We start from the raw sequence: 15970 nt of genomic DNA, 5'->3' as shown, positions 1-15970 counted from the left end.
TTATCCTGAGTCAACTTAGGATTATTAACAACTTTTGAACTCATCCCATAAAGCGTGTTATTCGTGTCAATTCTACCAAAGAACTCATCCCACAAAGTGTTGGCTGCGCAAATCTCACGGCCTGGAGCTCCGGGCCGAGGGGACGTGCGTTAACACGTCGCTTCCTTCTTTTGGATGCGGTGCGGTTGTGCGCGGGCGTGCCAGCACGGTCTACCGTGCATCGAGATGTGGTTTGGGTAAAATGGTTAAGTGGTGCGGCTGTTTGAATTCGACTTCTAATCAAACGATTGTGGCCGAGAGAGGAACTGATCTCGGTCGTCAGGTTCACGGCCTGAGCTACAAGGCCGTTTAGTGGTGGTGTGGATGGTGGGTTTTGGGCGTTGCTCCGGCGCGTTGCTCAGTGAGCGACGGTCGCATGATATATGGGGTGAATGAAAGAGTAACAGAGATGGTGCTCCGGCGCCTTGAAAATCAAAGGTCGTATGATATATTGATGAACGGATTTTCCTTACAAACTAACACTACTCCTAGGAAAGCAAATAAAGATATTGAAAGTGCATTACAGGAAAATATAATTTGCTCCGTGGGAGGCTTTGGTTTGGTGTTTGAACCTCTTGAATGTAGCTTGAACTTGGTATTTATAGGAGGAGCTCCTGGAGGAGTAATCGAGCCTAAAAATCTGCATGGTGGAGCCTGATCAGAGCAAGTGGGTAGTCTAATCGACATTTGGGATCGTGAAGCATGGTGGTGTGACCCCATGAATCCTGGTAAATCTCGGCCTCCGCCCTGATCGTGGGTTCTGCGCTTCTGGCCGTGGGGACGCATTTAATGCCCTTGTTTGGTGGTTGGCGATCTGACCTCAATTTGTAAGAATGTTTGTGAGCATGTTGGCGCCTACCCACTCTGATTTCTGTCACCAAATCCTGACTTTAGTCACTTCCCTTCTTCCCTCGTGCATTAAATGCCCTTTTTGCGGCTAGTGGGTTTGCTAATCAGAGGCATTACTTCATTAAATGAAGCGTGGGACCCTGCTGCTATGTGACGATTTGACTCCTAATATCTTCGGCCCTATCCCCTTCGTCCCTCGGCCTCGGCCTGACGATACCGTGTTTGCAAGGCCGAGATGACTATGCCCTCGCAACTTTTCCTTTGTTTTGAGGAAGGTAAAAGCACTGCGTTTTGGATCGCGAACAGGTGCTGAGGCCGAGGGGGAAAACCCCTTCGGTCAGCGCACGACCGTGATTTATCAGGCACAAACACAAAGCTTCCGAAGTTGTAGGATTTTCTCTACTCAGACTGACAGGACCAGACCCGAATTCCTCTTGAAATTCGTGTCAAATCCTACTTCCTTCCGACACCCATAGGATGTCGTGCCCAATTACTAAAAATAATCCTTTTTTCCATTACAGAAGCATAAAAGGGTCAAGACTTCTACCGAAATTTAGGCAGAGTCTCCCTTGTAAAACAAACATGCCCAAAAATTTACACATGCAGTAAAAGCACAGATAAAGTACCGCCAGCACACACAATTTAAAACACACACAGTTTACAAATGGCCTTAGGCCACAAATCCAACCATACATGGGCATATTCAGAGCATACTAAGAATTTCGTTAGTTTACAAGTAAAAAATAGTAGAAAAGTCACGAAAAGAAAATCCTACAATGGCGGTCGTGTGGAGAAGGAGTTTCTGATCTTGGTTGTTAAGCTCCTCAAGTCACGGCTTGGGGAGGGCGCAAAACCATAAAAGATGTGAGTGGACGAAAAGTAAGTTTAAACATAAGTAAAACAAACATACTAACCCTGCCTTTTCGAAAACATTAGCTCGAAAACCATGTATGTAAAACCTTTTAACCCGTGCTTGATTTAAAAACCTGTTTGATCTCAAAAAATCCCTTTTTATACAAATAAATGTAACCACATCCATAGCTATGTACCAGGGGAAAACAATCCAACGTGGGGATTGTTTTCTATCTTTTTGGTAGATTTCTATCCGTCTAAGCTTGGTTTGTTCTTTATATATATATATATATATATATATATATATTGTTGCTATTGCTTTAAGCAACAAACACAATTCATTGATGCAGATTATATACAATCTGTGTGGGTTACAAAAGGTGAGAATCGAAGATTACAATCAATTATAACTAATTAGGAATTACAATCAAATTACAACTAATTAGGAATTACAACCAATCACAGCTAAGGCAATGAAGATGGAGATTTTCCAAAGACATTCAAGGAGAGTTGGCTGGATGTGATTGCTTCACTATATATATATTATATATATATATATATATATATATATATATATATATATATATATAATGTATTGTGTGTGTGTGAATTACATTTTAGTATAATGTGGTTTACTTCAAATTCCCAATCTATAATTTAACATCAACAATTTTAGGCACCAAATTTTTTTAAATATTTTTCTTTAGCTATATTTAACTAATATAGAAGAGGTGGTACATTTCTAAAATCTGGATCCTTTTTGAGAAAAGATGGTATTTCATTAAATCGAAAGAAACATTACATAGTAAAAACTAGCATGTTAACAGCGGCCTCGTTTCCTAGAGAAACAAAATCCCGGAGTAGAAAAGAGTACCACTCATGCTATTGACGAGTCAAATAACTTATACGAAACAAACCCCAACCACAAAACCCTTAAAACAACATCTCATCACTACGTAGGTACGGTCAAAGAAGTCCCCCTATGATCTAGAAAAAGCATCATAGTTATTCGTACATAGTAAAAAACGTACTATGGGTATCAGAATAGATCCAGCCAATCACCCAACCGCAAAACCATTGAAACACATCCTATCACTACGCAGATACTGTCAAAGAAAGCCTCCTATGATCTAAAGAAAGCATCATAGTTCTTCGTACAGAGTAAAAAACGTATTGTGAGCATCATAACAGATCCAACCAAACACCAACCGCCACCTCCAATTTTCTTGATCCAGAACCCCAGCTAACAAGCAAGGGAGACCAAGATTGGCCTCTTAACTTGAAGAAAATTCCGAAAAAATATCTTCATAGTAGGAACGTTCATCGGTTGCCAAGCCCACGAAAGTTCTATAGGAGAATTATTAGGGAGATCTTGGAAACCCCTCAAAGTTGGTCTCCTCCGCCTTGTCAACAAAATCCTCGATACAAAAAGTATGCTTACCAGAAAAATCCATGCCACTACCCAACACCATTTTTCGCACGCTTTTGATTCCCTCTTGATGCCACATACTTGTTATCCCCTTAAGCAGAAGAGGTGGTGGCCATCTCCATAGCATTAAGATGGAGACCCTCACCATCGACTGGCTCCTTGGGAACCCAAAAAGGAAGCCAACGTAGCCACCCCAAGGAGAATAAAAGAGCAAAAAAAAAAAACGTTATACCCAATTCATCAAGAAGAACCCAAAGAGACAATCAAAGAAGATTGAGAGAGACGGCGTAGAGAATGAGTAAAGAAAACTGGAGAAACACTAACCTTAGCCATTAAGGCTCTCCTTGCACGAACGAGAGAGTGACCCAAACCCTGTGTTTTTCTAAAATATGGATCCTTATTAATCCAATTAGGGCTGATTTTTGGGCTAATCGAATCGGAATTAGGGGATTCCAAATTCATTCCAAAAAAATTTGGAATGACAATTCTTTTCCAATTCTGTTCCAAAAAAATTTGAAATTTCAACATCCATTCTAATTATAAAAATAAAATAAAAAAACAAAAATAAAAAAACTCTGAATTATAGGAAAATTTCGGTACATGTTTCGAATTTTTTTGGGGAATTTTAGGAAAATCATTGACAATTTTAAACATGTCTAACAATTTGAAAGGTTAAAATTGGCTAAAAATTGAAAAATCATACGAAGAAGCTCGAAAAACTATTATGTGCTATCACTTATGTGTTGTTATCCTTTGTGAAATAGCTCGTCTATGTCTATTTAGTTATTATGTCATATCAAATTCAACATGAAACTAGTCATTATGTGTAGTCTAAGCTTGAATCCTCAAATACATTTCAAAATTCAGAATTTTCGGAATCTTGAAATACATTCCAATTCTAATCCAATTTTTTTTTTTCGCAATTTTCGGATTTCGAAACTTTTGGATGTTGGAATTAATTTGGATGCACCAAAATCGGAAATTTTCTAATTAAAATCGGTCAGAATTAGAATTTCCATTCCTACTTGCGCCCCTAAATCAAAAGATGTTGTGGCACATCAGCTAGCAGAATTTTATTTAAAATTTTATTATCCTTCCTAGTTTCCAGTCCACTCCTCCCCCCTTTGCTTTTTTGTCCTGTTCCTATTTCTCTTTTCCTTTTCTTTTGATTTGGATGGGCGTTTTGTGGTTGGGTTTTGGTGGTTTAATTGGGTTTTGGCCCTTTGTATTTGGTTTTGTTTCTTTTGCAGATCTGGGATTTGAATCCCCTGTTTTGACCTAGTTCCCTCCCCTTCCCAGCCTGCGCTGGGATCTGGGGTTGGTCTTAGTGGATTCAGTTGTCTGCCCAATCTATAGTTGCCATGTGGTCTTGTAGTGGTGGCTGCTGCTGAGAGCTCTTTTCGTCTCCAGGGATTGCCCATTGGTTTTGGTCGTTCTGGGTGGTTTTGTTGGATCTGTGCATTTCCTGGAGTCTTCGAGCTTTCTATGCTCTTTACAGGTTTCTGCAATGCATTTTCTCTCCTCAATGTTGAAGGTTGCGTCACATCGTTTGGTCTTAACCACTATCATCGGCTTTTTGACTCCACGGATGTTTCTTCCGTTGTTTATCCTCGGTGGAACTTATGGAGTTTGGGATGCCCTTAAAGTGCAAATAGCACTTATTGCTTGGATTATGGTAGCGCTACTCCTACTAGGTGTAGCTTGGGTGGCTTGCTCACCACCATTTTATGTTGGTTACTAGTTTCTTTTTAGTGGTTGTCGGCTTGCTTTGGTGTCGCGGCTTGTGGTTGTTGGATTGTGCGGCACATACCTTTTATTGGTGTTGGGGTTTCCTAATGTTGTGTTGTGTTTTGTGGGCTTTTGCCTTTTGTGGGCTTTTTGCCATTATGTGGGCTCTTTGCCTTTATGTGGGTTTATTGTCTTTATGTGTGCTTTATGCATTTGTTAGTTTTATTTGTAGTGGGCTCTATATCTGTTTGTATTGCATTTTGTCTGAACTCAATTATTTGAGTTCATTTTGATGTAATCTGGCTTTGACCTTCTATTTAATGAAACTCGATTCCGACCAAAAAAAAAATGTTAATCATGATTCTTATTGTTGATATATTTAACTATTGAGATCATATTCCTTATGAAAATCAGTGTTTTCAAAGGCATGACTAAGCTCGCCTTGGAGCGAGGCAAATGGAAATCGCCTCGTGCATTAATTTATTTAGCTTGCTGCATGTTTAGTGTGGCGAGACGGGGTGACACGTGTCGACATGCAACGGCGCTGTTGTGTGATCTGCAAGCCGCAGCGAAAGGAAAAAGATGAAGTTGCGTGAAAGTTTTTTTTTTTTTTTTTTGTTAAGGTTTTCTTCAATGAAACACTATAAAAATAAAAATAAAGGTTCATTACCGACCAACTTTTGCCGAGGGCCCCCAACTTTCCTCGATAAAAGTGTTTTTTCCGACGAAAAAATGTTGTTTGTTGGAAATATGTCACAGGGTTGGAATTTATTCCGATAAAGGAACGGCCCTTGAAAAAAAGTCTCTATGATCATTGAAAATGTAATTTATTTGGTGGGAAAACTTGGCCCCAACTTTATTAACGACAAAAAATATAGCACTATGTGATGACATGTTTCTTGGTACTTTGAATTGTGATTTCTTTGAATTCAGAGCTTGGTTCCTAACCAATTTTATATGCTTGTTGTAGGGGCCTTTTTCTTCTGGCAGCAAGTGGGCTGGGCTGCTGTAAGGAGCAATCTGATGCAAGTGTCCCCTTGTATCTGAGTTCAAAGATTAAGCTCCAAAGATATCTCGAAAGGGTGATAACGCCTTAGGAAACTCCTTGGTTACCTTCACCAATGAAAATAACAACAAATTACAGATAAATCTTCTAGCTTTGCATGAGAAGATTATGGCATGGGAGCAAAATTATCATGGGTTTAGCACTTGAGGAGAGAGAGCTGTGGGTTCCTATGAGGGACAGAGATTCTAATGGAAAGAGAAAGGGGTTCTAAGGAGATTTGCTGAAGAGGGAGAAGGGTGGTGAAGAATTATGGGTGATCTTAGCAGTTTCCGGCAGCTTGACAGTGACTCTATCAAAGCTTCTATCAATCTACCAAAACAAGGGAAATAGGGGAAATGGGCAAGGATAGCACGAAAATTACTGGGTTTACATATGAGAGAGGAAGCTTGCTCTCTAAAGATTGTGGGTTGTGTTGTGTTGGGTAGAAGGGGTCCTATTTATAGCTGCTGGGGATGGTTCTTCTCCAAGAAACCCTAATGGTTTCTTCCCAATCTAGCTAAGCTTTCCTCTCCCTTTCTTCTCCTCCTTCTTGACTTACCTCATGGTGGCAAAATCAGCTCTGCCCAATCCCACAAAATCAGAGACTTTTGGGAGCTCAATGCTTCTTCCCGCGACTGCTTCAGAGGGGAGCTTCCATTTTCACCCATCTTCTTTCTCTTCTTTCTTCCTCTTTCCATGGCCAAATCTGATGAAGGAAAGAAAATGGGTGCGCCTGCTGGTTTAAGGGATAGCATCCTTCCCTGCGTGCCAATACCCCTTGGTCTCTTGAATGCTTGCACTTGGAATTTGTTCCTTAGCCTCCCAGCAGCCCCTCACATGTGGATTCCCCAAGCCCCTTCGTGATTTTGTCTTCCAGCTAAGTGCCAAGGCTTGTGCTGCTTTTTACTCTAATTGTATGGGCCTTTTAAGACAACCACATGATCTATCCAATGGATGAGGTGGCGTTATCAAATGTTGGGCTTTTTGGTTGGCTTATTCTAATTGGAGCAATGGGCTATTTTGGTTGGGCTATTCTAGTTGAAGCAATGGGCTATTTTTGTTGGGCTACTCTAGTTGAAGCAATGGGCTATTTTCTCTCTTTTGCTTACCCACATTTGGGCCTAAGAAAATGGGCTTGAGTCCCGAGGCCCCCAAGCGACCCGAGACTTCCATTTCTCGACCCATCGATGGGCCTTATGACAACTCGTTACCATCCATACCACAACCCATTCAAGCAAGCCCCGGGCATTTGAGTGGCTTGGGCCCACTTAAGCTTGTAGTGCGATTGGGTGTGAAATAATAATTTCCCGCTTAGCATGGCATGTCGCTTGGCATGCTCTTAATTATGACGCTTGATAGGATAATTGGCATGGATTTGCAGAGCTAAAATGCATTTTTATAATTTTAATCTCAATTTCTAGCGTGACAGATTTTTATTTGGCATGGTGTGCAGGGTGTGGCTTGCACATGGCAGACTTTTGTGTACTCCAAATCGGGTCTTTTTTCCAATAATATATCGTTTTGGGCCAGGGATTTATTCAGGCCCAACCATGTATTTTTTGGGCCTCAACACTTGTAAAGCTAATTAGTCATTGTGTCAAATGCAAGGACATATTTGCTATACAAGAATTTTGTTAGGGCCACAAGAAATCAGTCTGGAACACAAATTGACCAACGCATTCAAGTTAGTACAATATCTGTTATTTGGAGTAAGAACTCCAGCCAATCACATAATTACATGTGGACAAGACTCAAAGTAGTCAGATGAAAGCACCCCTGCACAACGCGGGAATGGGATCCACACCTCATCATGCATTGATTAGGGTCACGATGACACCATTTCAAAAGTTTCAATGGCTTATTGACATGGGTTTTAGTCGATCCAATGAGCACATGACAAGTAGTCTTGAACGGTGAGAAACATTAAATTGTTAGGCAAAGATTATGTCTCAAAATTTCATCCAAATGGGAACCCATTTAGTCACTTAGGGGTTGTATTCATCTCCATAATCACTTGTATAGTTATAAGTGATGGTTAAACTTTCCTTTTTGAGCTAGAGTAGTTAAATTGTTTAGGCATTTAGGTATAGTTCCAGAGATGTTGTTCATCGAAAAAATCTAAAATTTGAACGTTATATGGCATAATTGTGATGGTATGCTTCCATAGAAGTGAATAGACAGCAGGATAGCCAAATTTGAAAGGCTAACCCCAAACAATTCAGGCAGTGGCGGAGCCATTCCTAGGCTTGGAGTGGCCCTGGCCTCCCTTCCCCCCATATTTTTTTTCTCTCAACTATTATATTATATATATATAACATATAGAACTAGTACTAAACAACTTATAATTTAAGTAGAAAGATGAAGCTCTGGAGAGGGAAAGAGGGAAAGGGAACTAGGGCACAATTAGGACTCCAAAATTTGGGGATCTGGAAAATTAGGAAGAGGAAAAGGCGTCAAAAGAAAAGGAAAAAACTTCATGCATAGCAAATTGAAGGGGAATTCAACAAACACCATCTCTATCTATTCGGATGTGGCCCACTTGGGGTTTCTCAATCAGACAGAAAGCACTCAAGAGAACTTGGCTGGTACTACAAATCCCTTTGCTGGAAAACAGAGGAAGATCACCAAAAGGTGGCGGTGAAGAACTCGATGGAGTCGGTTTATCTCGAGAGTGAGCCAGACTACAGCGATTGGGGAAGGGATCTTTTCTACTGTTTTTTCCCTAATTTAGAATCTAATAATTATTACTTGCTAATGATTTGGCTAATTTTAATCCAATCTAATGGTCAGGATTGCCTGAAGATCATCAATGACTTGTTTTGCTGGGTAAACCAGCTGAGAAAGAGGGCGTGCAATGGGGCTGGTTGGCATTCTCAAGAATCTAGGGAAGTTCCTTCTCTATCACTTAAAAAATCTTGCATGCATTGGTGGTGTTATCTGTGCAATAATCATTATTACATATCTGAAACCACTATTTATACCGTGTTGTGGCTGTGGTTCATCATCTGCTTCCAAACCCTTTATACCTTAGTCTGTTGGTGTTGTGTCTTGTTTTGCTCCTCCAAAATGAATCCTCAACTTGCTGCTAACTCTTCCCAAACTAGATCCCGGAGCTCAAGTCCTAGAGCTCACCCCATTCCCAGGAGGAATACACCTCTTGAACCTTCTGTCATTCATAGTGGCCAGTTCACTTTCACTATAGAGAATAATGAAACCAGAGTGTCAACCACTGCCCTTGCTTCTAGTGTTCAGAGTCACTTTGAATCCTTTTGTCTAATTGGAAAAGTCTTCGGAGTCCCTGTCCCAGGGAGGGCTATTAGAAACCGCCTGAAAAGTGACTGGAAAAATCTGCAAGACGAAGTCTCTGTTGATCATGTTGGTAGAGATTGGTATAAGATTGAATTCTGCTCTGTGGAAGATGTTGAGCACGTGATGAAGAATAGACCTTGGTTTGTTCAGGGTCAAATCTTTGCTCTTCAAAGATGGAGACCTGATTTTTCTCCATTTCATGCAACTGTCGAGTCCATTGTTTGCTGGGCAAGAATTCCTTTTCTACCGCTTCACTATAAGGAACCTGAAGTGCTCACTGACCTAGTCTCCATTCTTGGGACCCCAATTAGTATTGACCAAGCCTCTATGGTAGGTAAACAAAGCATGTTTGTTCGTGTCTGCCTGGAGGTGGATTTAACCAAGCCTTTGAAGAGGTGTCTAATTCTGGGAGAGGGCCCTAAGGAAACCCGCATTTATATTAGTTATGAAGCCCTTTTTGCTATCTGTTTTTACTGCAGCCAGAAGAAGGAGCCAGGACATATCTGCCCCATCAAAATATCCAACAAAAATTACCTTCAGGTTGAGAGGCTGCATAATGAACCAAAATTCTTCCCTAGAGATTTGGTTTTAGACGAAGAGGACCAAAGGAAGCTTCATGATGATGTGATCCTTGTTTTCCCTCAACCCATTACTGTTGAGGATATCCACAAGAATGAGAATGGTGAGGATGGTGAGGAGGGTTATATGCAGAATAACGAGGACAAAGAGGCAGGTTGGACTGTGGTTGCCAACCGCAAGGGGAAATCCAAAGGTGCAATAAGGGATGGTAGAACCTTTACTGAGGTTGCTAGAGGCATTAGAATTAATGAAGGAAGTCAGAGTCCTATCCCTAAAGCCTATTTTAAGGAAGCTGGGCCTAGTGGGGTGGACAAAGGAAAGAACTTATTGTATGATCCGAGCCTCTCGCAGGAGGAGAATAGTTCCTCTGCTGTTCCTGCTTTTAAGAGCCCTAAGAAAAGAGCTATAGAGCTTTTCGAGGAAGCCCAGGAGGACTCAGAACCGAGTGTAGAGATTCTGGGGGTTTTTAAACCCTCAACCCTTGACGTCAACACTCCCAATCCATGAAGCTCCTAGTTTGGAATAGCCGAGGCAGTGCCTAGCGTGGTTTCGTTTTGCAAGCTCTCTTTTATATTAGTACGCTATGTTTAGACCTCTTTTGTATTTTGGACTCTAGGGCCTCTCGGGCTCAGGCAGATCGTTTGGCTCAGAGGTTAGGTTTCAATAGCAGTTTCTGTGTCCCCGCCATTGGGCAATGTGGGGGAATTATCTTGCTGTGGAACCCTTCTATCTTAAATATTAATATTTTGAATTATCATGAGCGTTACATTAACTGTAGGATTCAGGAGTTAGCTACCAATAAGGTGTGGTTAACTACTTTTGTTTATGCCTACCCTCAAAAAACCAAACAAAGTTCTCTTTGGACAGAGCTTTCTGCCCTAAAGCCTTTGAATCATGCCCCTTGGGTACTTCTAGGGGATTTCAACAATATCTGCTCTTTAAATGAAAAAATAGGTGGCTCTCAGGTGGTTTCCCAAGCCATGATGAACTTCAATAAGTTTATAAATGACTGTGAGGTTCTGTCCATGAACGCTTCAGGTGTGCCTTTTACTTGGTGCAATGGGCATCATGATAACTCTATTATTTACGAAAGATTAGATCGTGCCCTTGCTAACCCAAATTGGATGAGTCTTTATCCTCATTGTGAGCTACAAAATCTGCCTATTTTAAGATCAGACCATGGCCCAATTCTTCTTACTTGTAGTAACCACCCTAGAAGAGTTCCAAAAGCCTTTAGATTTGAAGCCATGTGGTTAGCGCATAAAGATTTTGACAAAGTTGTTACTCAAACCTGGAATAATAATTATAGTGGAAATGCAGCTCAGAAAATCCAAACCTGCTGTAATACCTTTAAACATCAGCTGAAGTCTTGGAATAGAAATGTGTTTGGAGACTTATTCCAAAAGATTAAAACTGCCCAAGAAACTCTACAGTCAACTCAAGAGCAATTGGCCCAAAACCCCTACAGCCCTTATCTGCTAGATAAAGACTCCAAATTAAACACTGAGTTAAAGCTTCTACTAGAGCAAGAAGAGACTTTTTATGCCCAGAAAGCGAGAGCAAACTGGCTTCAGCTTGGTGACAAAAACACCAAGTACTTTCACACTCTTATTAGAAGGAAACGTAATCAAATTCTTAGAGTTAAGGGTCCTGGTGGGATTTGGGTTGAGGGGGATAACCTCCCTCATATCTTCATTGAAGCTTTCAAACTTAGGTTCAAAGCTGATCAGGCCCCAAACCAGCATTTGGTGACTGATTTCCTCCAAATAGTTGAGCCTTGTGTTACTAACCAAGACAATGTTAACCTTTTGGCTCCAGTTTCAGATCTTGAACTGGAGCATGCCATTAAAGGCATTGGTCCTCTTAAAGCCCCTGGCCCAAATGGGTTGCAAGCTATCTTCTATCACAAATGCTGGGAAAACACTAAGCAAATGGTCAAAAATTTAGTCAATGATTTTCTAACCAATAATATCTCTCTACAAGATGTGAATCACACCAACATAGCTCTAATTCCTAAAGTTGACTCCCCGGAGACTGTTAATCACTATAGACCTATCAGCTTGTGTAATGTCTCTTATAAGGTCATCACTAAGATCCTAGTCAATCGTCTAAAACCTATTCTTTCAAACTGTATTTCCAAAAACCAAGGAGCCTTTGCCCCTGGAAGATCTATTTTCGATAACATTCTCATTGCTCATGAGTTATTCCATGATTTCAAACGTAAGAAAGGTGCTCGGGGAGCTATGGCTATTAAACTTGACCTTGAGAAGGCCTATGACCTTCTTGACTGGGGTTACATAAGGGGTTGTTTGGCACAATTTGGTTTCAGTAATGCTTGTTGTGATCGAATCATGAATTGCATCTCTAGTACTTCTTTCTCAGTGCTTATTAACGGATCCCCCTATGGCCATTTCAATGCTTCTAGGGGAATCCAGCAGGGAGATCCTCTATCTCCCTACATTTTTATTTTGTGCATGGAACCATTTATTAGGCATTTTAACAATCTTACCAAGAATCCCAAATCTAATGTGGGCCTTTTATCTTCCCCTGGCGGTGACCGTATCTCTAACCTGGTTTTTGCTGATGATTGTCTTATTTTTGCCAGGGCTACTGCTACTGCCGCCAGAAATATCAACTGCTTATTGGAGAACTTCTCTAAAGTCTCAGGTCAGAAAATTAACTACCATAAGTCCACAGTCTATTTTTCGGGTAATGTTCATTCCCAAGTTAGAGTTGTGTTGAGTAACCTCTTGCAGATACAACATAAGACTACACTAGGTCGATACCTTGGAATACAAAACATTATTTTTTGGAAGGATCCAGCAAATGCCAAAATGATGATAGAAAAAATCCGATCCAAGTTTGCTGGCTGGAAGGCCCAAACGTTATCTAGAGCGGGTCGTCTTACCTTAATTAAGGCTAGTGTCTCTGGTATCCCGAATCATACTCTCTCTTGTTTTAAATGCCCTAAAGAAGTCTGTAAAGAAATGAATGCTTGTAGTAGGCATTTTTTCTAGGGGGAATGGGACTAAGGTCCCCCCAGTTTCTTGGAAGGGTATCTGTTTGCCTAAAAGTCTAGGAGGGCTGGGGGTTAGATCTGCCACTCTTTTTAACAAAGCGGCGTTAGCAAAGCTGGGCTGGATTTGTTTATCTGACCCTACCAACTGGTGGGCTCAACTAATGGCTAAAAAATACTTAAGAAAAGATGGCTTCCTTGCTGTAACAAAAAGGACTTCTCACTCGTTAGCCTGGAAGGCCATCCTTGATGCTCGTATGGTTCTCCTTAAAGGTTTAAGATGGATTGTTGGTAATGGACTATCCATCCTTTTTTGGACTGATAATTGGGCTTTTCCCTTCCCTTTACTTGATTTAATTCCTGCTTTCATGAGAACTAACCTCAATTTAAATGCTAAAGTTGCAGATTTTATTCAGAACCAAACCTGGCAGCGTGATAAGCTCATCCAAGAAGTTGATGAAGACATTCTGGAAAAAATTCTAACTATCCCTCTCCCTCTGTCACCTTTGCAGGATAAATTAGTCTGGGGACCCAACCCTAATGGAAAGTTTTCAATAAAATCAGCTTATAATTTACAATTGCAGGATGAGCCTTCCCATCCTAGAGCCACCTTATTGAAGAAAATGTGGAGTTTAACTCTACCCCCTAAAGTCAAGCTCTTTGCCTGGCTACTTATTCGAAAAAGATTACAAGTCAGAAGTCATTTACACAGATACTTGCCGAATATCAATCCTGAATATCCTCTGTGTACTGATCACACGGAGACTATTAACCATTTATTTTTTGAATGCCAGTTTGCTGTCAACATATGGAGGTGCACCTCTATAAGCCCTTTGCCTCTCCAATAGAATCTTGATGGTATTGAATGGCTGGATGCTCTCCCCCACTTGATGGATAAGGATGGCCCAAATATTCTTTCCAAAGCTCTCCTTCTTTGCTGGAAAATTTGGGAGGCTCGGAATAATTGTGTGTTTAAAGACATTGCCCCGCATCCAGTTAGAGCTCTTCATGCTGCTGGTCAGATTGGTCTAGACTATTGGAAAATCAACTCCACTCCTCCTCTGAATCCCAAAGGTGTGCATGCAATTAAATGGAAACCACCACCCCTTGATTGGATAAAGTTAAACTTTGATGGCTAGGTGCGTGGTAACTTGGCTGCCACTGGTTTCGTCATCCGGGATTGGAATGGTAACGTTCGGCTCACAGGAGCTAAAAACTCTGGTCAAGTTTCGATAACTGTGGCCGAATGTCTGGCGCTCCGTGATGGTCTAGCCCATGCAATCCCCAATGGATGGCACAAAATTTTAGTTGAAGGAGATTCCAAGCTCATCATTGACTGTATCAACAACAAGGTTTCTGTCCCGTGGAGTATTCAACTCCTGGTACAAGACATTAAGCTGCTAAGTTCTTACTGTGATGAAATTTCCTTCCAGCATGTTTTCCGAGAAGCAAACTTCACGGTTGATGCTTTAGCTAGTTTAGGCCATAATCTGAACCCTTCCCATCTGTGGGAGCGGGGGCTTCCTTTAGGATGCTCTGTTCCTTTTTATTTTGATTTAGTTGGGTCTGCGTGCCCTCGTGGCTTCCATTTGTAAGTTTTCCGTTTCTCCATCAAAAAAAAAAAAACTTATCATTTAAGTTAAAATTCCCTCTAAAACAAATTAGACATGGCTAAATTAGAAATATATTTAGCTATAGGCATGTAACTATTGAATACTTAAGTGTTTTGTATACTTGTATTTTCTATTCCGGCCCCCCAACTTTACAATTCTCACTCTTAAGGTTTTATTTAATGTTTTTCTTGTGCTTTCTTTTTTGTTTGTATATATACCATGATTCAAAATTGGCTAGTGTAAAGAGGTATTTGAAATCATCATTAAAGTCCCTTTAACCTATAAAATAATTATCGAAGACCACATATTTTTTCAAAACCTCCTAAATATATACTTGAGTGAGCCATCGAAATTGGGGTCCAAGTTCCTTGTAAAGGTGAGACGCTCAACCCACGCTTAATTTGGCTATACACGGGGGCCATGGTAGGGTCATTATAGAGACCGACTGTAAAGTTTTATTGGATGGACTCGGTGGAAAAGTTAGCAACGGAGCCTGGATTCCTAGAAATTTGAATCGTGCGGCTCATGTAGTAGCAAAGATTGGTTTGGGAGCGGCAGAGCTACAAAGCTGGGCTAGTCAGCCACCACCCTCCTTAGTTCACATTCTGGAGTCTGATGGGCTACCGTGCCCACCTTTCTAATTGTACCTATTTGGTTGGGAAGATTCTTTTTGCTAAACATATGTTGGGTTGTATTAGCTAGAATTTTCCTGAATTTGTTTTCTAATTTAGTTTGCTTCTCCCTATAATCTGTTCCTCAGGTTTTGGGGTTTTTAATGCATTTCTCTAATTACGACCCCAAAAAAAAATAAAAGCACACGCTCAGGTGCAAACAAGTCATGATGAAACATTTCCTAAACTAGCAATCCTTCATTTCTGGGATTGAACTCAAATTCCATTGGTTTATTCATAAGAGCAATACAGTAAAAGGCAATTCAACATCTACATTGAAAAAAAAAAAAAACTTGCTTGAATCGGAGAAAAACCATGAGGTGCATCAGAACATACCAAATAGTTCATGGTAGAAGTTCCAATTAAAATAATGGTACAACTTATTTACTAAAGATGGTTTATATTTCAAAGAGACCCTTTATCATCACTCAAATACTCGAAAGCTAGTACAAATATAGTAGCAGTCCTTCATCCCGGGCATCTTCAATTGAAGGGAAACATGCCGTCTCAAAGGTGTCTGCCTGCGCTAAAGATGAAGGTAAACAGCCCATAAGATTTAGAAAGATAAATCACATAAACCATATGAGTCTAATGACGATAACATGTGAACAAAATAACGCATGTTCCTTTTATATTACTAAAGGAGAGAATACTTAGTTTTGGAGGGCAACGAAGTCATGTATTGTTTTGATTTTGTAAAATATGCATGCATATTCTGGGTCAAGAACAAATAACTCGTATATCATTGAATTTCATAAATAGTATGTGACAAAGATAGTAGGAATTACCATTTATCTATTAAGTATCCTTTGCCTGCTAACTGCTGCCTTCGCGTACAGC

The 15970-nt window shown here is 40.5% G+C and overlaps 1 protein-coding gene across 1 annotated transcript; it reads left to right on the top strand.

Annotated features, from left to right (window-relative positions):
- The first annotated feature begins 9008 nt into the window (after positions 1 to 9008).
- LOC148293088 (uncharacterized) lies at positions 9009 to 14441 on the top strand. Its single transcript, XM_088244574.1, has 4 exons — positions 9009 to 10292; positions 10447 to 10487; positions 10609 to 12556; positions 13986 to 14441. The coding sequence occupies exons 1-4, from the start codon at positions 9009 to 9011 to the stop codon at positions 14439 to 14441; spliced, it is 3729 nt and encodes a 1242-aa protein (XP_088100700.1).
- The last annotated feature ends 1529 nt before the right edge of the window (positions 14442 to 15970 follow it).

This window comes from Prunus avium, chromosome 7, assembly GCF_965620075.1.
Source record: "Prunus avium chromosome 7, drPruAviu1.hap1.1, whole genome shotgun sequence".
In the NCBI taxonomy this organism is placed as follows: Eukaryota; Viridiplantae; Streptophyta; class Magnoliopsida; order Rosales; family Rosaceae; genus Prunus; species Prunus avium.
Note: the sequence above shows the minus strand (reverse complement) of the source record. Positions and strands in the feature narration are given on the sequence as shown.

What these genes read in the sequence shown, in the direction of transcription:
- LOC148293088 (XM_088244574.1), top strand. Translation starts at nt 9,009, where the DNA reads ATGAATCCTCAACTTGCTGCTAACTCTTCCCAAACTAGATCCCGGAGC. An exon ending in CGAGTGTAGAGATTCTGGGG is followed by an intron (nt 10,293 to 10,446) that starts GTTTTTAAACCC and finishes TTTGGACTCTAG; the next exon opens with GGCCTCTCGGGCTCAGGCAG. An exon ending in TCGTTTGGCTCAGAGGTTAG is followed by an intron (nt 10,488 to 10,608) that starts GTTTCAATAGCA and finishes CATTAACTGTAG; the next exon opens with GATTCAGGAGTTAGCTACCA.